General features: G+C 33.4%; 1 protein-coding gene across 8 annotated transcripts in view; it reads right to left on the bottom strand.

Annotated features, from left to right (window-relative positions):
• Positions 1-6,288: 6,288 nt before the first annotated feature.
• Positions 6,289-24,344, bottom strand: part of Znf644 (zinc finger protein 644) — a 99,985-nt gene continuing 81,929 nt past the window's right edge. For 7 of the 8 annotated variants that reach the window (XM_048814473.1, XM_048814480.1, XM_048814472.1 and 4 more), the window contains 2 exons: positions 8,565-8,667; positions 6,289-7,977 (listed from right to left, as the gene is read on the bottom strand). In XM_048814473.1, the coding sequence (XP_048670430.1) occupies positions 7,785-7,977; positions 8,565-8,667 (296 nt within the window). In that variant the 3' untranslated portion in view covers positions 6,289-7,784. Of the gene's footprint in view, positions 7,978-8,564; positions 8,668-9,270; positions 13,236-24,344 lie in introns of those variants that run through there. The other variant, XM_048814476.1, reaches the window with a different exon arrangement.

Here is a 24,344-nt window from a genome sequence, read left to right as displayed (position 1 = left end):
AAAAAAAAAAAAAAAAAAAAAAAAAAACTTCTAAAGGATTAGTAATAGTAGTTTTGAAATACAATTTTAAAAGAAGGATGGTCACTGTAAGTACAAGATATATCTCAAAGTACAAAACAAACATAACATAAATGGAAATCAGGAGGAAAAAGATTTGAAGAATACATCAAAGAAATGCAGATAATGGGAGTTCTGGAAGGAGGAAAAGGAACAACTGGAAAAATTAAAGTATTAGCTAGGTAATAGCAAATTTTACCTGAGTTAGATTTTTTTTTTTTTTAACCGGATTTGCTCATTAAGTTCCAGGGTAGAATGATTGAAGACAGACAGACAGACAGACACACACACACGGTATCCTGAACTCTAAGAATAAACCGAAAATCTTTTATCAAATTACTTATAAGGGAAAAAGTCAGACTAGCAATCAAATGGCCAGACTAGGCACTCTGAGAGAAAAGAACTGCCTTGATAGGATCTTTTACCCATTCACTTTATTATTCACCTTTCTGGGAAAAAAGGAAAACAACAAATTAGAAAAGACAGCTCCACACAGAATAAAAGAGAAAACATTAGTAAGCCATGTAAAACAAAATTTAAATGGAGGATAGATTTGTCAAGATTATGAAAATGGATTCAAAACTTTTGGAACAGAAGAAAAGGATAGTAATATCATCCTAAAAATCTGTGAGAATACTGAAGATGTATCTTAAAGGACAAAGGATTTGCTCTGCCAGTTATCAGAACACAGTATAAAACAAATCCCTGTAATGAAATACAGTATTCATTTAGAAAAAGAAAGAACAGTGAACAGAAAAGAAATTCCACATGCAGATCCCATACATGAGAATTTGGTATGTGACAAACACTGTTTAATAAATGATGTTGTTAAAATTGATTATATATTTTCATGGAAGGGAGAAATGGACTCCTGTTCTATACTGTAAGCCAAAACTTTCAAATGGATTAAAGACTTAATTTTTAAAATGACCCCAAAAAATCTAAAAAAGCACTTGTATTATCTAAGGAAAGAGATACTTCTCTATGCCCCATATGATCCTATTCAAATATATATATAAAAAATTCACAAATAAAACTCCATCAACCAATAAAAATATGGGAAAAGAACAGAAATGGTAAGCACAATACATAGAAAACAAAATAAATACACACGAATAAAATTCTTAGTTGAATAAATAGAAGCAAATCTAGTTTATAGTATTAAGCAACCCTTCATGACTTGCAAAACTTCTTTTCCACTTTATTTTTCACTTTCTTGCCACTTTACTTTTAGTTATTTTCAATTCAATAATTTAATGATGAAACGTAAGTATCATCTATACACTCAGGAGCAATAGAGGTATTACAGTTATCACCTTGATAAAATATAAATAAGAAAAAAAACAGGAATAAATATTATAAAGCAAGACATACATGTCAAAATTTTCAGATGACTGGCTCCCTGAAAATTTCATGAAATAAGTGAAAAAATATTATCGAAAGAGAACTTACTAAGGCAAAAAGACTATAAATAAGGCCGACACAATAGAACCAACAGTTTTCCTTTCCATTACCACTACTGCATTAGAAAAAATTCATTCACAATGGCAACAAAACTAAAACACAAATTCTAAGAGCAATCTGAGGTTCTCTATAAAGAAAACTAAGATTTTCCTGTAGCATATACAAAATAAATAAAAAAACCATGTTTCTAAAAGGAAAGACCTACATTTTCCCATTTTTCACAAATTTTAATAATATTCCCAAGGAATTGGGTGAGCTTAAAAACACATAAGGAAGAGAAAAAATGCAAAAGAATAGCCAAAATGTATTTTTTAAGAAAAATAGGGGAAAAGATGGATTTTGTACCCTCACATAAGTTTGTTTTAAAGTAGCTCATTCACTTTATATGTCACTGGATATATCTATTATTATCAAGACTCTTCTAGGAAAACAGAAGTGAATAAAACATATAGAAACCCATTCTCAAGAGAATCTGTGCACACATTTCTTAAAATTCTCGATTAATAATATTATTTCATATAAACACAAAAAGTTAACAACATAATGAAAAATTGAGTCAAAAACCTAAAAGAAAAGAAATCCAGTGAAGGCCATCCTAGTAGTGCAACCTTTTATTTTGCCCTGTGGGCAAGTCCTATGTGAAAGAAATAGCTGTGAAATCAGATTGCATTTTGATGGCAAAAGGTAAACTAGATATAAACCAGCCTTTCCCAGATCTAGCTCTTGCTAACTTTAGATCATCTGATTAGGCCAGTAAACTCAAAACTTAAACTTGGATTAAGGTATTCTAAAACTAATAGCCAAAGTTTTCAAATATAATGTTCAGCATACAAACGTCTGGGCAAAAAGAAACATGACACCATGAACAAGATGAAAAAGCATCAAAAGAACCAGATCTATAATATTTTTAAATTCCAGAATTATTAGATGTGAAATACTAGAAACAATAAAAAAGTATATCTGAAAAAGTACTAAATGAAATTCTAGACCTGACACTAGTGGCTGAGAAAATTCAAGTGGAAGGTAAATCAAAAAAGACTAGAATATAGCATTCAGAGTAAAAGAGAAAACAGAGAAGGTAAATCAATAAAAATCTAGTGAAGGCAGTGAGAAGAATTTCAAATTGGAGTACCAAAAGAACGAGAGAAACGACGCAGAAAAATTATAGAGATATTGACTTTCTTCCAGAATCCAAAAGAGACTCCAAACTTGACAATAAAAATCCCTACACATAGATAGAAGTATTATAGTAAAAATTTCAGAAAATTAGATAAAAAAGAAAATCAGCCAGGAAATTTAGACAATGGACATTAGCGACAACTAAAGCAGAAACAAAGCAGAAAATGGTGGAATAAAAGCTTCAACATGTGGGGAGAAAATAAATGCAAATCTAGAATTCCACACTCATAAAATATTATTCAAGAATTAAGTGAATAAAGGCCTCCTCAGCAAACAAAAGCCAAGAACATTTGCCACAAAAGACCTAAGAAACTTAAAAGGATCGAATTGATTACATTAAAATTAAGGATTATTCATCAAAAGTAACCATAAAACAAATGCAAAATAAAACAACAAAGTAGAAGATAACTGCAACACATACAATTTAAGGATTAGTGGAATTCCTACAGTTAATATGAACAAAGACAGATATCCCAAAAGAAAAAAGAAAAAAAAAGGGGGGGGACAATTTGTGAAGGCATTTCTCAAAGAGGAAATCCAAGTAGGCAATAAACATAAGAAAAGACAAAACCTAGGGAAATGTAAATTAAATTCACAATGAAATGCCACTTACACCAACTAGCAAAAATTTTTAAATTAGACCATATTATTAGTGAGGATCTGGAAGAACAAGTACTCTTATGCACTCCTGTGGAAATATAAACATGTGTCATCTTTTGAGTTTTGTTTTCTCTTTGAAGCATATACTCTATGAACAAAAATCCCCATTCCTTGGCATAGAGCCTAGAGAAAACTGCAATGGCGTTTATCAGCAGAAATGTAAGAATATTTAGAGCTCTATAGCATTTAATGCCATAACTGAAAACCTAAATATGTATCAATAATAAAAATGGATAATTAAATGGTCACACTATAATGCAGTAACATACAATAATGAAAATACACTATAGCTAATAGAACAACAGAAAGGACAACACTAAGCAAAAACTCCAAGACACAAAAGAAAACATGATTCCATTTCTATAAAATACACCAAGTAAAAATAAAGTACATGTATTCATAAGAAGTCAAACTCTTAAAAAAAAAAGAGTATATAAATGATTATTTTCAAAGTCAGAATTGGGCTAGAGATATAGTTCAGCATTCATAAAAACCTGGATTTGACCCTCAGCACTGCCACACAAACACACAAAAAAGAAAGGGTGAGATGAAGAGCTTAGTTGGGGGTGCTGGCAATGTTTTACATCTTGTCCTTGTAAATAAAGTACTTTTGAATACAGTACTTTAATGTACTTCATCTTTCAGTAAAACAAATTTAGCAAGAGGCAATCTGTACATACCTAAAAATTATTTGACCTATTAGATTAACAGTTCAGCCTTCTAAATTTAGTAACTGCATAATCAACTTTGAGTTGTGATTTTAAACTAGACATCTTACTAAATTATATGAAATATTAAAGTATTCAAGAATATTCAAGTTTCTCCATATTTTGCAGGTTTAATTTTTTATATTTGAATAATTTATGCACCATTTTAAAAAAAATTTTTTGATTTTGGGGATGGACTGGGAATGGAACCCAGGGTCTCATGCACTCTATCACCCAAGCACTCTACTACTGAGCAGCATTCCTGGCCACTTTAAATAAGAGAACTGAGGTTATTGAAATAGGAACTAAATGTGAAATAATAAATGTAGTTTAAAATATTTGTAAAATGTTATAAATGAAAGTAAACATTGTCTAAAAGTTCCTTAATTAAAGTATTTGCTGAAATTGCCTAAATTCACCAGTAGAAAAATCTGAATCCAAATATCTTTACTATAAAAAAATGCTCTTTGTTTAACTTACAATTGTTTTTATTGTAAAAAAATTTTTTAAAATAAATTTGATTTTAAAATTTTTATTTGGACACAATAACTTTATTTTATTTGTTTATTTTTATGTGGTGCTGAGGATTGAACCTAGCACCTTGCATATGTTTAGGGTGAGCGCTCTACAGAGCCACACCACAACCCCAGCTCCCCAATTGTTTTTAATTTAAATTCTTCTTAGATGTGGTATTGGACACTGAACACTGAGCTATAGCTTCCTAAGCAGCTGGGATTACAGGCATACACAACAACGCCTCACCTGAATTATTATTCTTTTTTTTTAGAGAGAGAGAATTTTTTAATATTTATTTTTTAGTTTTCGGCAGACACAACATCTTTGTATGTGGTGCTGAGGATCGAACCCGGGCCGCACGCATGCCAGGCGAGCGCGCTACCGCTTGAGCCACATCCCCAGCCCCTGAATTATTATTCTATTTTCATGATTGATTTCTTTTTATATTTAGAAGTAGAAATAATTATTTAAAATATTGTTCAATATACAAGAAATTTAACGTAGGTTTAATTATGAAACTTGTGGTCTAATTCTTCTACTTGTATCCATATCTTTTTTAAAAAATATTTATTTTTTTAGTTGTATATGGATACAATATCTTTATTTTATTTTATGTGGTGCTGAGGATCGAACCCAGGGCCTCACGCATGCGAGGCGAGTGCTTTACCGCTGAGCCACAACCCCAGCCCCATATATCTTGATAATTACCTCGATAAGACAAAAATCACAAAACTTTTAAGAATAAGAGCTAAAAGGGGTTCTAGAAATTGCTAATTTTCCCATTAGAAATCCTATGTTTTGTTTTCACTTCCAAATTTTATTTGCCTGTAGTAAATCTTACAATTAAATATATATATATATATATATATATATATATATATATATAGAGAGAGAGAGAGAGAGAGAGAGAGAGAGAGAGAGAGAGAGTGTGTGTGTGTGTGTGTGTGCCTGTCAGGTGCTATGGCCCATGCCTGTGGTCCCAACTACTGGGGAAGGCTGAAGCAGTAGGATTATGAATTTAAAGCTAATCTGGGCAACTCTGCAAGACTACCCTATCTTAAAAAAAAAAAAAAAAATTGTATGTACGTAGGCTGGGGTTGTAGCCTAGTGGCAGAGCACTTGCCTCAGCACCACATAAAAATAAATATTGTGTCCATCTACAACTAAAAACATACTTTTAAAAAGTGCATGTATGTATATGTGTGTGGATACATATACAGATATGTCTATACAGGTATACATACATATATGTATACACACATATTTTTTAATATGGAGAAAGAAATAACCATCAAAGAATTTTGCACAATAAGAGATAACCGATACACCAAGACTTTGTATATTTTTAGTCAAAAGTAAAGAATCTATCAGGCCTTTTGAAAAACTGAAAACAACTTGCAAGTACTTTTCCCTTATCTAGGACCCTAGAGATCAGGAGACCCTTGGTGGGACAATCCAGCCAACCAACCCAGTGTTCTAAGTTCACCTATAACATGTTCCTAGTTTAAAAGGTTTAATTTATCATGAAAGGGAGAAAATTATCTTCCTCATATGTTAATCTATGCAATGTTTCTAACAAAACTGTATTCTGTGAACAAAGTAACCCAATACACATAAATAATTTAAATCAGGTAAACACAACCTCAAGTGGACTCTTTTCACCAATAAGAAATTAAATAAGAAATGCTTCACATTATAGACATTATAATTTTCTTTAAGTCTTTTTTTATTTAGAGATTTTTCTGGTAAGGAGATATACCATAGGAAAGCAATTTCACTGGCAGTGAGGTATGTATACACTCTACCAAAATGCTCCTTATTTTAACTTTATTTACACATAAAGAAAAGTATCAATGCATATCCTTGGTTCAACTATAATATTAGCCAAACTACATGAAATTAAATGAAATGGTGCCTGCATACAAAAACTGTTATTTGTAAAGGAATCTAATTTCAAATTAAAAGAACTAACTTGTTTTTGGAAATAGTTGAAAAGAATAATCACAATTTATCATGACCAAGACACCTGCACCATATTTTCCATTCCTCACAGCACATTTATTTCAGTAATTCCGTTATGTCGGTTCTTAGCATGAGCATAGTGTTACACAATTTTCATACATATAATCACATCCAAAACAAGTTCTAAAATTTAAATTGTAAACATTCTCATCATATGTAGAAATATTTTAATTGGTGTATTAAGTTTTGCTAACTGATCAAATTTGGAAGATAATATAAATGAGAAAGCCTATTCTAAATTGTGTAGTGAGCATCGTTTATTACATTTCTACAATGTTAAATAAAGTAAGAGGCAAACCTGTCCTGTAAGCATGTCAAATTTTAGGTAAAACACTAAAAAGAAACAAATCTGTTAACAAAAGGATGTCTTGCAATAAAGAACATTAGATTTTTAAAATCTATTATGATACAAAAATGTAAAGGGTAAATAGCATCTTTGTTGACAAAGTAGGAGGTAGCATGGATGCACCACTTTATTGTCTGAGAAATGCAACTGGAGTAAAGAATATTTCCTTACCACAAATAATTTCCAGGACTATGTACATATTTCTTTTAGAAATACTTGTTTAAACAAATCTCCCTCCACTTTTTAGTATAAAAAAAACCGTTCCATGTGATTTTAAAAAAACACTTACACATCTAGATAGAATAGTACTCTGCCCTATTTGAGTGAACAGTCTCAAACTATGAAGTACATGATATTTAATGCCCTAAGTTGAGTAAATTTAGTTAGCAAGTTCCTGGTATTATACAAAACACTAAATACATACAAACAAAATATAATATCTTATATTTCTATGCAAGTCTTGTGGGGAATAAACAGAGCCTTGATTCTGGTAACACTGCAGAAAACATAATTTTCCAATAAGTCTGTCTATATGTATCCATGTGCAACATTTATAAATGGCTGCTTACATGTAAGGTCTTTTATTGAGTGAACATAGTTAACCAACAAAACTTAGTAAATCTTAAAAACACATCTTCCACTCTATATAAAATATATAGACTACTTACTGTTTTTAAGTGTTCAATTTGCTCTGATGTCACTGTAAATTCACTTTCCCCATTTTCCTGCTTTAGTATTTATAAACGGATAATTTATTGTGGCTTACAAAAAAAAAAAAAAGAATTTAAAATTTACATCCAATTCAAATTTGCTATTTAAAAGGTTTCCTGGTTCTATGAAGCTGCTTCTGCCATTAGTAAAGAAAATGAAGTTTCTGTAATGGAAGCAGGCTTTTTAAGTAGTGACGTGACTTCCACCATGCCAGCTCCAGTCCGTGGAAGATTAGCGTTTACAATGTGTCGTTGTAAGTGCTTAATCCAGTCTTCTTGAACAGACAATGGTCCTCGAAAGACTAGGCCACAAAACCTATAGAAGTTGATAAAAGTTCTCTTAACCAATTCCTTTTATTTAAAGTCAACTTACATAAAATCCATAAAATATTTAAGGAACAAACCTTACTATATACTACATATAGCACCCTGACAGTATCTAAATGAAGTTGAGATGATTTAATGATACTGAAACTCCTAATTCCTATGTTTATTAAGAGTTATAATAAGTTAAAAAACCTACAAATCTTAAGTAATTTACAACAATTATCACTCCAAAATGTGCCATTCTCTGAAGACCCATACTCAATTCAGAATTCTTTCTTATGTGAGTATATGAAAGGAGGTATTGTGTGAGGGGAAAGTAAAATGTGTTCCTAATAATCAGGAACTTATGACAGTAAAAACTGAAACTGAACCAAACTAAACAAACCAAATTTAAAAACCACAACAATTAAAAAGTCACTTTTACAAATCACAGTATAATGGAGGCTCTTGGCTAAGGTATAAAATGATTTAGAAGTTCACTTATAACTTGATTGTTGAATGTACCTTAACACCAATTACAAATCCCAAATAAAACAGCTGAAGAAACAGAGTAGAGATGGCAATATAAGTATATACCTGCATCGGAGAATGTAAACCTCGTCAGCACCATGAGGTAACGTTAACATTTTCTTTTTGCTTCCAGATCTTGACCTTGATTTCTTTTGTTTACAATCTAAGGCTAAAAAAGGGAAGAGAAAGACTTAAATTCCTTATTTATTATGAAATATACATACATATTTTTAGAGACGTCAGACCACCAAAATCAAGTTAGAAAAAGTTTGTATTTATTTTCCGAGGCATGCACTAACTTGTAGCTGAATCTCTAACAGCAGTAATGCTATCTACATATATTTGTCTTGTATTCCTTTTTTCAAATAATACTTTACCATTCCAAATTAGAACTGATAAAATATAAGTAAATAACTGGAAACTACAAAGTTGGTCAATAATTACCATAAAATTCTCGTGATCAAATGTAATCATAACATCTGGTTAAATTTTTCTTAACTCCAGGAAAATTTTAATGTTTTATATAAGATCATTAAATGGTTTGCATTTGATTACAATCTACTCCATTTAAGTAGGTCTCACATGCTGTAAAAAACTGAGCAAGGGAACATAAATAATGTAATAAAAGTCAATTTTCATGGCAATTCAAAGGCAAAAAAAAGCTCAACTTTCATTTTTAAATTCAATCTGTAGTAAGTGTAAAATCATGCAAACATGTAAGTTTTATTTTACTAGAAAATAAATATAAATCTGTATTATATAAATTTACAACTGAATGCAATGTTTGATGTTAACTATTCTTTACATTTTTTCCACTTTATACTTTCTTCAATATTTTATTTTAAAAATGTGATTAAAAAGGGAAAAAAGGATTTTATAATTAGACCAAAATTTTAGTGCTAAGTGTTCTTGAAATCTTTCCATTACTTGACTTTTCCTGTTATTTATTCAAAACATTTTGGCTTAATAAAGAAAAAAGGTATTTTTATAAGCTGAAATAGGACATAACATTTTATAAGTCTTTGAATTCAGCTACACCATTTCTTTGGACAAAGGGATGATAGTAATCCAGGGTGCTGCTGTCAATTAGCAGGAAGAGAAGGTAAAGAGTTTATCTCTAGGAATCCAAGGGGGAGGGATACAAATGTAACAGAAGAGTCACTCAAAATGGCTTTTCTTCTTATTCTGCCACCTGAAATCCCCTGAAAAAATTCCAAGTAAGAGAGAACAGGAACTGGCTATTCAATGATTCTGTGAAATGAGTTTTTCAAAGTCCGGATTCCAAAAGAACAGATGCTACTAACACAAAACCAGTAAACATAGTTCCTTATAATAATCAAGTGGCAATGCCAACAGAAATGCCATAGAAAATTAAAAACCATATAAGAAGCCTAAATTTCATTCAAGCCGCTGGTTTCGGCATCCTGTCACCTGCCTGTTTAAAAGTAAAATCTAAGACACACAGTCTTTTTCTGTTTCATTCTTATAACAAGAGTCTATAAGTAATAAGAACGACTGGAAGTAAAGTTTTAAAGAATGGCTAATTCAAAGGTAAACCACCAAAATCTGGAACAGAAAAATCTTCTAAGGTTTTCATTCGTTATTTCAGTCAAGAGCTTGGCACATAACAGGAACTCTACAAATAAGTCTAGAATAGAAATAAAGCAAAACTCAGTAATTAAACCAACATTTAGACAGCCCCTGAATGGAAATCTGTTCTAGCCCTATGTAATACAGGTAACATTCCTAAGCAATACCTTGGCATCTTTTCTTTAAATATCACACATTCTTAGATATAGATCACTGGCCAGCCAAGCTTATGTGTAGAAACTAGGTTCTTTACAACTAACATGAAGAGTACAGTACCACATATTTTGTTAACAGCAGCTGCTTCTTCCTGATTGTTGTGGTAAGCAATTTGAATTTAAGTGAATTTTAAATGATTCATACACAGGAAATGAGAGTTCAGGGAACTCAAAAGGTAAGATAGTAGATGTTAGCTACTCTTTCCACTTGTAATGTAAACTATACACAACCCCTGCCTCTGTTATGCGGAACAGAGTAAGCATTTCATTTATCATGAGACTACTGGCAGAATATCACTTTGATGAACTTGCTGGTTGTCAAAATGCCACACTCTATTCAAACTTTCTGAAAAATGCAAATAAATTACTCCAGGATGCAAACAGAATACATTATAACAATACTTAAAAACTATGTTCACAGAATATTAATGTGAGGGGCATAAAACAAATTGAGAGAGGGTAAGAAAGTATGCTAAAGAATGGTTTATGAATTACAAAACATGTAATAAGTTACTTTTAGATACTGTGATACTTTAAACATGGAACATGCTTTACCAGGATGATGAAATAGCTTACACTTTTTCTTTAACAGAGAAAAAATGGTATTTTCTGACTTTTGATGCTATATGTATGTTTAGGCAGTTTGATAAATGATCAGATATAAATTTTAAATGTGAATATCATGGCTTTTGTAGTAATTAAAATTTGAAGGTATTATGACTTTGGAAAGTAAGACAACTCCATCAGCACGTGACTGATAATTTCTGGCAGCTAGGGCTCCAAGTAAGTTAGAGAACCTCATACATTAAAAATTCTTTTGAGGGCTGGGGTTGTGGGTCAGTTGCAGACTGCTTGCCTAGCACGTGTGAGGCACTAGGTTTGATTCTCAGCACTGCATATAAATAAATGAATAAAATAAAGGTTCATCAACACCTAAAAAATATTTTAAAAAATTCTTTGAAATATATCTATAAGATTAAGGTATTAAAAACTTGAGACCTCTGATAATTAAACCCAAATGCCTCAGTGTCTTAATATCTTCATTATTACTTAAAAACTTCTTAGCCCTTGAAATTTTTTTAAGTTGGTAAAACATTACATTTAATAGGTAAGGATTTTTTTTTTCCTAATACCAACCCTATTCCTGTAAAACACTGAGTATCTGACATATATACAAAGGGGACATTTATATGGTATCTTCTAAATAAAAGATGATTTACAGAAAAAGCTTCCCTATCTGAAAAAGGTGACATGCAAACATGCCTATTATCCAAATGTTGTCATTTAACAGATTTTATTGCATCTAGAGGGAAAAACAGTTTTATTCTGCACTGTATCAGGTTTCACTACATTAAATATAGAATGCATTCAACTTTAGTACAACACATTTGATTTTGACATAATAAAGCTCATCAATACTTGTGATCAACAGCCAAAGGTATAACAAAGTTGTTATATATGAGTATCTGCCAAATAGATAACTCTGTTACACTAAGACTTTCTTTGTTGTAGGTTTTTATTTGCACTTATTAGCGTTAAAGAAGAAAAAACTCCCACACACCTTTTCAATTTCCAATTTGTATCTGTATTTGCACATGCAAAATTATCAGATTAGTTATAGAAAAGAATTCTTAAGTTCTCTTCTCTGTGAGTAAAACTGCTTCTTTAGAAAGGAACAAATCCAGTCACTCATACCTTTCTGAGGTGGGCAACTTCAGCCAGAGGACTGTCAACAATCTTTGAAATTATCTGATTTTATGAAAGATCTAAACTGGTACTGGGAATAGTTACTTGTGGGAAGAATGAATTGAGTGTAAGGCCATATACAAACAGTTTTACAATATACCTTTCAGTAAAATAGCTGTTTTGAAATATGAAAGTGAAATACAACAGAGAATGCATCCTCAAAAAGAACGCCATATTGCTATGCTATGAAACAGGAACAAAATGTCCAAAACACTAAACTAGATCAGTGAAAAGCATACAAAGAGATAATATGACACAAACAAATTCAAGTCTGTTTTCTGGACAACTGTTTAGTTTTGTACATAAAAGAAAAAGAAGTTACTTTTTTGCTCTAACACTGTTACATAAAATCTTATGCCCTTTTCCACCTTTCTGTTCATTATATACAATAACTGCTTCTGCTTCAATGAATTTCATTATCTTTTTTCTTCGCTGCAGAAATTACTTCAGAGAATAATAATTCATAAAAATACCTGAAGCTTCTGTGATACAGAAGCATACCACAAAATTAAATTAACATTTACCACCAAAATATTTGTATTTGCAATTATCCTCCCCCCTACCCAATCATTTAAAAGTCCTTTCATCTGTTTCTTCCCTGATTGTTGGCATTCCAGATATCTTAGTCCATTACCTGCTGCTTTATCAGAATATCACAGACTGGATAAATCAGAAACAATGTATAAATAAATATATTTGGCTCACAGTTCTGGAGGCAGGGAAGTCCAAGAGCATAGCACCACCAACTGTGAAGGCCTTCCTACTGAGTCACACAACATGGTAGAAGGGAGTGAGCACACTCAAAACAGGAAATTGGGCAAATTCATCCTTTTATCAGGAATCCACTCCTGTGATAAATATCCAACTCCCACAATTATTACATTAATTAATTCATAAGGGTGGAGCCCTAATGGCCTGTTCACCTCTTAAAGGCCCTACACCTCTCAATACTAATGCAATGGCAACAAAATTTCAATATTAGTTTTGGAGGGGACATTCAATCCATGGCATTCTGTACGGTATACCCCCTAAAAACTCACATACAAAATACATCCATGCTATTCCAAAAGTCTTCAAAAGTTTCAGTGTCAACTCAAGAGTTCAAAGTCCAGAGTCTCCTCTAAATCAGGCATGGCGAGACTCAAGGCATGATTCATTCTGAGGCAAATTTCTTCCAGTAGTAAGCCTGTGAAGTCAAAACAAATTATCTACTTCCAAAATACAATATGATAGGCATTCTCATTCCAAAAGGGAGAAATAGGCAAGAAGGGGTATTAGACCCAATATTAAACCTTAAAGCTTCATATTAACTTTTCTCCATGTGCTACTTCCTAGACATACTAGAAGGTTTGGACATCTTGAAAAGCGCCAACTCTCACAGCTCTACTGTGGCCTAGTGTGGACTTTCTGTAGCAGTTCAGCCCTCTGCATGGGCACCCAGGTAGTCCATAGCATTCTTTGAAATCTAGGTGGGAGTACCATGCCCCCACAGCTCTTGCATGCTCCATGCACTGGCAAACTTAACACCACATGGACAAAGCCAAGGCTTATCACTTTTATCTGAGGCCACTTGAATCAACACTGCCCCACATAAGAAGGCAGGGAGCAGTGGGACTTAATCCTATTGTCTTGATGAACAGCACAAGGCTTCCTTTTATCTAAGATAATCTTTTTAACACCATTAGTATTGTCTCTTCAACATATTTTACATGATCATGCTGAGAATTTTTCAGTCTTTCCATTCTGCTGCTGCTGCTTCTTTTTTTTTTTTAAACTTTCTTGGAGTTGTTGATGGACCTTTATTATTTATTTATTTATATGTGATACTAAAAATCTAAACCAGTGCCTTACACAAGCCAGGCAAGCACTCTACTACTAATCTAAAATCCCAGCTCCTTCTGCACCTCTTTTAATTCCACCTTTCAGTTTCTCTTGTAACTCACAGCAGTTAAAAGTAGTCACAAAGAAGGCCGAATGATATGCGATTGAGAAATTTTCTCTACCAGATATCCTAGTTCATTACTCTAAAGTTCTGTATTCTACAAAGTTCTAGGACATACAGACAATTCTATCAAGTTCTTCACAACTGTATAACAAGAGTGACTTGTACCTCAGTATCCAATATTTTTTTCCTCATTTCTGTTTGAAACCTCATCAGAATAGCCTTTATTATACACATTCCTACCAATATTCTGGGTCACAAACACTAAAAAAAAAACTTAAAATTCAGACTTTCCCTATACTCTCTTCTAAACCCTCACCAGAATCACCCTTAATGCTCCATTCACAGCAATATGAGCCTTTAGCAGCTTGTTCTCTGAATTCTTTCAGCATCCACTCATTACCCAGTTCCAAAGCTGTTTTCACATTTTCAGGTTATATTGGTTATAGCAACAATTCTACATCACACACACACACACACACACACACACGGTAAATTACAAACAGAAGTTCCTTTGGCTCAGAATTCTGGAGGGTGGGAAGTCCAAGAGCATGGGCACCAATACTTGGGGAGGCCATTTGTGCTGGGTCATAACATGGCAGAAGAACAAACAAATACATGGAGACAATGAAAGCTGGGCAAAACCATCCTTTTTATCAGGAACCCACTTCTTTTAATAACAAACCCACACTCTTTCATAATAAAAGCCATGCATGAGAGTGGAGCCCCAAAGACCTAATCACCTCTTAAAACTGTTACCATGATTATTAATTAGATTTCAGCCTGAGTTTTACAGGGCACTTTTAAAACATAGCACTGGTGTAGAGTAAAACTTAACATAATGGATAGGTTATATATATCCCAACAAGAGGAATGTTACTAGAGGGATTTCCCCCTCCCCCCCTATTAAGTTAGCTTGTACAAGTTGGGCAAGGAATGGCAGGTATAAGTTCATTCAGGGAGATAGTAGGTATAAAAATAACATGAACAGGCAAACCACCATTCTACCACCATTAAAGAGCTAGTGATGAAGGTGGTAGTAGCAGTGGTGAGGTGGGAAGAGGAAGCACATGTCTCAAAGGGTGCAGTGTAAGACAGATAAATAAAATTGATTCACTTTGCTGTTACTAATCCTTCAAGGTTCATAAGTTCCAATCATATAAAAAACTCTTGGCTAATAGCATTTTCTTTTCTTCAGCCTCAATTAAAACAATCAGGGTTTTTTCGTTTTGTTATTTAAAAAAAAAAGTGTTAGCTTGTATAAAATAGGGATGAGAGAAAAGGGGAAGTCATTTGTTGAAGAGTCAATTTTTTTCTAAACTTACATATTTTTATCTGTGCAAAGTATCCACAAGACTAGCTTCATGAGTTTGAGGCCTATGATGCTCTGCAACTGCAGTTTTGGAATTCTTAATAATTTTAAACAAAGGGCATTACACTTTCATTTTCCACTGGATCCTGCAAATTTTGTAGTTAGTCCTGGGTCCTAAGTAGCTAATACTCTAAAGAGAAAAGATACACGCAGTTCCAACTTTTAATTAAACTCTTGGCCATTAAAAAAAAAAAAAAAAAAAATTGTCGCTATTAAAGAAAAACTGTTAAATCCCCACTCCCTATAGCACATTAAAACTTGAAAGGACTCCCCTACTCCTACCACAACACAAATTCTTTGCTCACAGCTATACCAACATAATCAAGCCAATCATTATTCCCAAGATATCAGTTTAAGTTAAGGAAAGAAATGTTCCTCTCAGGAATTAAAGCATAAAGATATATAATTAGTAATCTCATAAGTATTTAACTGCACCATCATTTTCTGCATTAGTCAGCTTTTTGTCACTATGACCAAAATTCCTGAGAACAACTACTTAATAGGAGGACAGATTTATTTTGGCTTCTGATTTCTAGAGATTTCAGTTCCTAGTTGGCCAGCTCCATTGCTCTGATGAGGTGGAACATCATGGTGAAAGAGCATGGCAGAAGGTGGCTGTTCAGCTAACAGCAGGAGAGAGGCAGAGTGAGAGACAGTAGGCACACAAGGAAGGGGCCAAGGACAAGATATCATCCCCAAGGGCACAATCCCAGTGACACCCAGTCAAATTATTAATCCATCAAATGAGTTTATAGTCCAATACAATGACTTCTCAAAAGCCTCAATCCTAGACATAACCGCATCAGGAACTCTTCAACACAAGAGTTTTTGGTGGGCATTCCAGATTCAAACCATAATATTTTCCCTTGATGTTTTCAATCTAAACTTTTTTCCCCCAGCAGCAGAGTTTCCTTTCCCAGTGACTAAAAATGAGTAATTTACTCAGAATCACAAAACAATAGGTGGCAAAGTTAACTACAGCCTAAAATGTTTTAACATTTCATCTGGAAAAGAATGATACGCAAACCATCTAGAAAGCAAGTTTCCTTTGCTTTAAGGAGTAGGTTTGTGGCTATTAGTCCAGAAGAAGGAGATAATTGAGTTTTTCCTAGAAAAAAGGAGGTTATACTAAGGGTAGCAACAGCCTTATAAACTTGATTCAGAGAAAGTGTTCAAGTAATGGAGGTTCCCTTTTATTTAAACTTGAGTCTGTATAAAAGAAAAAAAAAACTTTTTAAAGCCTCTGCTATTTCAAAGTAGAAAGGATAATCTGTAATATAATATTTTAAGTAAGTATTCTCAACATGTAAAGGGGAAAGCTAGACATAAATATGATTTATAAATAGAGAAATTAGAAGGAGACTAGTTTTACCAGTTAGCCAAAAAAAAAAAAAACTAATACTATAGTACATAATAATACAATATGGTTTACTGGTCAGCTATTTGCTATACAGAATAGCTTCTCTGTGGTAACCATAAGAAAAAAAAAACACTTAAAATTTTCTTTTCAAGATAAGTTGGATTTGCATGCTTTTTAATTAACCAATGTGTAAAGGTATTATGAATATTAGTCATTTTTCTTAGAATAAGACACATCTAAAATCAGAACAAACATTAAAGTAAACATTATGAATCTGCACTGAATCAATTTTGTTTAGAATTACCTCATTATTATCATATGTCTTGCCCTCTAAAGTCTCAGCATTTGTGAAACATCACTTCAGATTGGTAGAAGTAGTAAAATAATTATTATGTAAGAAAACTACCTTATCTTACAATTTATAAAAATTTATCTTTCATATAATTATACTCAACTTAAACTGGATAAAGGACGAACAAGAAAATAAAAATTTAATTCTTAAGTTCCATATACTTTTTTAGGCCTATCACTCCCCAAGTCAGTCTCTTTCCCATGCCTATCCACCCCAAATTTCTGGGAAATATATAAATCTACCATGTGCACTGTTAACTAGCCCACCAATAAAAGATTAAGACAGATATTTTGAGAAATTTGTAAGGAGAGAACTTTCTAGCACTATTAATTGATCAGATAATGAAGACCACATAGGCCTAAAGCCCCTGAGAATGATGAGACCACCATAAATTATGCTGAGATCACCAGACTGATCTATATCATCCCCACATACTTTATCATACCCATCCCTCATTGAGTTTCCTTTAAAAGAAGAGTGGGAACCCCCAAAACACATCTCTCACTCGAGATGAACTTCAATCTCCCTTGAATGAGTATTCCTTGCTGTTCTAAATAAATAAATCTCTTTGCCTCCACTGACATGTGCTGAAATTCTTTTCCATCATGTATGTCAAAGATCCCACTTGTCCTGAGTCAAGTTCCTCCCTTCCTCTGGGAGCTCCCAAGGACCCACTTCTGGAAATCTTTCTTCTCTCATGACACAATAACCAATCTCCAACAAAGCACCCTCTTGGCCTAATCTCCAAAAGAGAAAGTCAGTGTATAATTATATAACATTCATAAATTCAATTAAAGCAAATTATTTAACATTTAGCTCTGTCCAATAACATGTTATGTTACTGTAAGGTCTAATTATATCTTAACCCAGATTACAAAGAGCATTCAAGGTATTAATATCAGACTAGAAATCACAGCATAATACAACAAAAGAGATACAACATTTTTAAGACATATTTTAAAATCCCAATCATTAAAGGCAACACCCCCCAAAATTAGTAACAAAGACAATAAGAATGCTAGGGAACAAGGTAAGACTTATGGAAAAACAAGATGCTTATTAAAAAAAAAAAGAGGGGTGGCCAAATAGCACTAAATTTTCTAACCAATGATCAGCGAAAATAGACATCATGAAATCTACGGGTTTTATGTGGCAATGGTATAAAACTCTCTTATGTAGTCAGCTTTTTTACCATTATTAACCAAAAGACTTGACAAGAATAATATAGAGAACAAAAAGTTTATTTGGGCTATGATTTTAGAGGTCTCAGTCCACAGATGGCCAATTCCATTTCTCTGGGCTTAAGATGAGGCAGAATATAAAGGAAGAAGGGCATAAAAGAGGAAAGCAACTTAGGGACAGTACCAGGAAGCAGAAACAACAAGCTGAGCTCTCAATCACCAGGGGCAAAATATAATACTCCAAAGGATATCTTCCACCAAGTAACCCACCTCCTCCAGCTACAACTTACCTGCCTACAAATGCCACCCAATTAATTCATTCAAGTGAATTAATGTACTACTAATTCAGTTATGGCTCTCAAAACCCAGTAATTTTACCTTAAGCTTTCTTGTGATGTCTTAACACATGAGCTTTTGGGGCACACATCATATCTAAACTATAACACCTGTATTTTTAAAACAAACCTATTGATACAATAAAGTATGGCTATTTGCTTTATTACAGTGGACAGCTGGGTGATGTATTACTAGATAACAAGAGAAGTAAATGAAGCCTATCCTCCTACTTGACAGCAAGTGTATTAGTATAACCACTCTCCCTGGAATAAGATAAAAACCTTTTTCTCATATATATATATTTTTTTACCTCTAACTATCTGCCAAGTTCTGCTTACTTTACTTCTATAACATCAGTGTACATCTATATCCCTTTACATTTCTATTGCTATTGCCCTGGTATAGGACTCTTAAAATGACTGCATCTACAATTTCTCCTCTTCCCAACCAACTTTATAAAGCAGTCTCAAAAGCATTATACCAATTCTTTTTAGAAAGTTCAACAGTGCCTCACTGCAAAACTAATTTCAATGTTAGACCAGCACTCTATGTCATCTACCTGACTCACTTCACCAATTCAACTCAATTCCCTGATTTACTTATTAGTATTTTTTAAATAAACTTTCCACCTTGCCCCATGTTGCTCCTCTTTCACATGTTCCTTTCCTACCCCTGGCCCTAATTTCCATTTCTATCAGCTATCTTTCAGGATCCATTCTAATGCTACATGCAGGGCTTGTGGTATACTATGTATTTAGCCTGCACAAGTCCCTGGGTTCAATTTTCCCTTCCCTCCCTCCCTCCCTCTCCCCCCACAACACACACACACACACACACACACACAACAACAACAAAAACCCAAGTGGTCAACAACAATAAAAACTCGAGTGTTTCTTAAAAGCCTTGCTTGTCATAATATGGCCCCAAGTACCTTTTGTTTCCTCTAAACTTCCAGTCTGTTTCACAAAACTTTCTAATGGCACTTATCAATTAACTTATCAATTAGTCTTGGGTGTCTATGTGCGTGCATATGCACATGCTTCTTCTAAACTGGGAGATCTATTTTTTCTCTGTGTACTTAGCACAATGCAGAAACTTCAGTATGAGCTGAAAAAAATTTGTTCTGAAGTAGTGAATAATCAGCCAATTTCCTTTTAGTATAGTGGGCAAATAGCCTAATTCTTGCTGGCGTAATAAAACAATTACTTACCCAGGCTATTCAAAATATATACATGATGAAATTATATTCAGTTCACTGCTTCTCAAAGCAAAAGTAAGAACATTTCAGAAAGACTATCATCAAAATGGTTAGGAAAACTCAAGGTTAATCCTTAAAGGGTTAGTCTTAGTTACTTAGAAAGTTTACTCAATATGAACAATTCAATACCTTGAATATATGCTATATTACTGTGCAGATAAATACATAAAGATATATACTCTTAATTCAGAAGAGCATCTTTCACTGTCTCATGGATAGGTTTCTAAAATACAAGTTTGAGTAGACCATTTAGTTTTAAAAATCCTTCAATGACTTCCTAAATTCTTTAGGAAGCATTCAAAGCACTAATTGCACTTTTCTGATACCATCATGTTTCCAAATACCTATATGAGAATCTCCTGGCACTTCTTGATCTCCAAATTTCTTCTTCTTTTGGGAGCATATACTAATTTTATCGTATTTTTGTAACTTACAAAATATTTTTCAAAATATTATATAATCAAAGAAAAGTAGATATTCAAAAGATTTTTGTGGAGGTAGAAAGATAGTCCATTACTGAGAGTTTTGTCTAATCATGACAAAATACCCATGTTGGCCTGGCATCCAAAACTAAGATTAAACTAATTAAACTAATTAATGTTGACTATATTAAAATGAAATAGCATTTTTGTGAAACCTATATTTTAAAAAAAAATTTATTGGCACATTACAATTATACAAAATAGAGGAATTGTGACATATTCATACATGCACATAACACAATCTGATCAATTTCATTTTTCCTTCCCTTTGATCCTCTTCCTTTCCTCTACTGGTCTCACTTGTTTTCATGAGATCACCCCCCCAACACACACACACACACACACACACACACACACACTTTCCCTATTTTTCTCTCTAGCTTCCTACACATGAGAGAAAAAATGTACAGCACTTGACCTCCTGAGTCTGGCTTATTTTATTTAACATGATCATCTCCAGTCCAATCCATTTTCCTGAAACTGCCCCATGGTTCAATAAAATATATATATCACATTTTCTTCAACCATTCATCTGTTGATGGATATCTAAGTTGGTTCCATAACTTGGCTACTGTGAACTATGCTGCTGTAAACATAGATAAGCATATATCAGTATGCAGAGTTTTCTTCTTTTTGGCAAAATACCGAGGGGTGATATGCAAAGCTGTTGATTCCCAAATTTTATCCCTTTGTGCTCATGCTGCTTTGCTCTCTGCTTGGAACATTCTACTTCACCCCCCCGCCCCCTTCACAAAACTCTTTTCATTCTTCCAGTCTGGGAGTCTGGCTGAATATTATAGAATATTATAGAACTTACTCTAATGGTATAGGTCATGATTATGTTTATGCAGCTGGAATACTGGGTTTTTATAGTTTCAGAGACAATCACAGTCCTGGTACCAGAACCCAAACTTTTGTTGAATGAATGTAAATGATCTGTTAGTCTTTCTTGTCTCGCCTTTAAAAAACAATGACAAGAAACATGCCAGTATGAACTGTTTTTATGTACTATTTTTCTCTTATTTTGAGGCTCTATTTGATAACAACAAACTGTAAAAGCAGCAAGAAAAAAAGGAATCCTACTTCATTGCTAGTCCCTTTAGAATGAGGCCTGGACAAAAATAACCCTGAACTCCTTCCAACACCACTCGCAGGCAATATACCATTTAATTGTACACTATCTTGCACAGTTCTCATATTATCATAGTTCTATATGTGTTGCCAATAATACATTCCTAAATTCTCTGAGGGCATAGACATATTTTTCACAATCCCCCACAAAGCCCAATATAGGGAAATTATCAAGGTATCTGCTTTAAATAGAAGATGGTTTGATCCTTTAGAGTTTAATCTTAATAAGACCAAATTTTCTACTTATACTCTTTTGGGCTAAATGAATCACTATAAAAGCTTGCAATTTCTTGAACATGCCATAATATAATAATATAAAAAAGATATTTCACAGATGCTGTGAAAGGACAAATAATTTAATGCACACCAGGAAGCTTTCATAATGCTATTTTTTTCTTTCTATAACAGCAGAAAGTGCTCCCATAGCACTTTCCACAACACAGGAATGACTTTTCTAGTGGCTTACAAACCCACTCAGCACCTGGCACTATGTTATATATTCATTAGCACTTGTTGTAAGTCTCTATGGCCAATTATATCATCAAAGGTGAAAATGGGCAAAAGAACCTATTTAGTAACATGTAATCTATAAAAACATAAAATAAAAGTGGATTATATATATAAAAAAACAAACTTTACAAAAAAAAAAAGAAGGTAGAGATATTCATAGTGACACTGAGAGGCTCTAATACTAATTTTTAAAACTTTTTTTCATGTTAGAAAAGTGGGTTTATTTGTTTGCTTTTTGGTGGCACTGAGGATTGATCCCAGGGGTACTTTGCAACTAAGCTACATTCCCAGTCTTTTTTATTTGTTAAATTTTGAAACAGGGTTTTGCTAAATTGCTGGGAATGACCTCAAACTTCAGAACCTCCTGCCTCAGCCTTCCCAGTCACTGGGGATTACAGGTGTGTGCCATCATGCTTGGGGAAAAGTCATTTCTTTAACTACGATGGCTTAGTTACTTGTTGTTGTAGATGAGAAAAATTGTGCTTTACTTCTAAAATGTCACAAAAAAAGTGTTCTGAAGATCATGAAATATAGTCCTTCACAAATATATTTTTGGTTTGTATAAAGATATTTTCCTTGCTTTTTTAAAAATAAGTAATTAAAATGTTCTGATTTATTTTAAATCTCAGAGGTCAGCATTTGATTTTAAGAATATGTGAGCTATAGATGAGAAGAATAAAATGAAAAAGGTAATTCACCTGCTGCCATAGAAGTGATGTTAAAATTTCTAATATACACTATTGTTGCTTCTAGTCAGTTCCAGTTCCAAAGACAGACACTTGGAGCAGGGTTTTCCATCTGAGTTAGTGACAGTGGATAGCAACAATTTATTGGGTCATGACTACCACTAATTTTTAATAAAAGAAAATATTAGTGTAACACAATTCAAGTGAGTGAATGAATAAACAGGGATTATGTGTATATAAATGTGAGTTTATATGATATAGAGATTAAAAAAATAGCCCTAATAAAAATGCCGAAGAACACTTTTCTTATTCTTCCTTCTTTTCGAGAGATAACCGAATGCTATGTTAACAGTGAGCAGCATTATGCAAACATCCATGCACTGTGCAGATATATTTTGTTTCACAACATTGTACTCTGATTTACTTCCCTTTACTTATCTGTTGAAATTCATTCTTACTTTGATCTCAGATTTGTTTGTTTGTTTCCAACTGCAGGTTAGATTGGTAGAATAAACTTTACCTTAAATAATTTTAAATGTTTTGGCAATTTTAATATCCAAGGTTAGCATAAAATAGATTAGATTATTATCTGATAATAAATAAATTAAATTAGATTATTATCTAATCCAAGACACTTATCAGAGTGAAAAAGGAACTGTTACTTAGCTAGGACAAGGTCAAACCAGTATGTATAATTTATTAATAACTCAATACTGTTCTTAGCCAAGCATGGTGGTGCACAACTATAATCCCAGCAACGTGGAAGGCTTAGACAGGAGGATCTGAGTTCAAGGCCAACCTCAGGAACTTAGCAAGACCCTATTTTAAAATAAAAAATAAAAAAGCTGGGATGTGCTTCAGTGGTAAAGCACTACTTGGTTCCATCCTCAGAAAACAAATAAATATTATTAAGCACAAAAGCAAACAGTGAAAATAAAAGTTCAAAAGTACTTAATATGAACTCTATCATGTTTTCATAAGACTCTAAACAGAAAAAATTTATATGAATATGCAAAATATTAGTCTAAAAACAGACTAAAAACTCAAAAAAGACTACCAATAGTATAATATATATTAACTGGAATTAATTCTTGAAAAAGTAAAATCCACCTTGAATTTATAATATGATATAAAGTAAACCCTTTGATACTAGTGTCTTTAGACAAAGATCCATTAAAAAATTAAAACAGGGCTGGGGATATAATTCAGTGGGAGAATGCTTGCCTAGCATATGCAAAGCCCTGAGAGTTCAACCCTCAGCACCCACCCCCCACAAAAATACAGCCTCATAAATTATCTATAACTAAAAATCCAGAAAACCTGTTAAGCAATTTATGGAAACTCTTAATAAAAATAATCTGGGGGCTCCCAGAACTTCCCTGGGCCGGGGCTAGGAGCCCGCGGAAACTGCTTCTCGGTACCGGTCCTGCTGAGGGCCGGTCAGGACTCACCCGTTGCTTTGGTTGCCCGGCAAGAGGAACGAAATGCTGCCATTCGCATAGGAGACCAACATGGCAGAGATCTGATGTCAGCAGAAAGCGGCGGAGGAGAGAACTTCATCAATTCCAGCGGTGACATAAGCAGTTGGTCTCCTGGTAGGGGGGGTGAGGCACAGTCACCCGAGTCTCCTCAATTTGTCGTTGAGCCAGAGGGGAGAAGCCGGGCCGCCGCCAGCGCGCGGAGCA

Source organism: Marmota marmota, unplaced genomic scaffold, assembly GCF_001458135.2.
Source record: "Marmota marmota marmota unplaced genomic scaffold, marMar, whole genome shotgun sequence".
Taxonomy (NCBI): Eukaryota; Metazoa; Chordata; class Mammalia; order Rodentia; family Sciuridae; genus Marmota; species Marmota marmota.
Note: the sequence above shows the minus strand (reverse complement) of the source record. Positions and strands in the feature narration are given on the sequence as shown.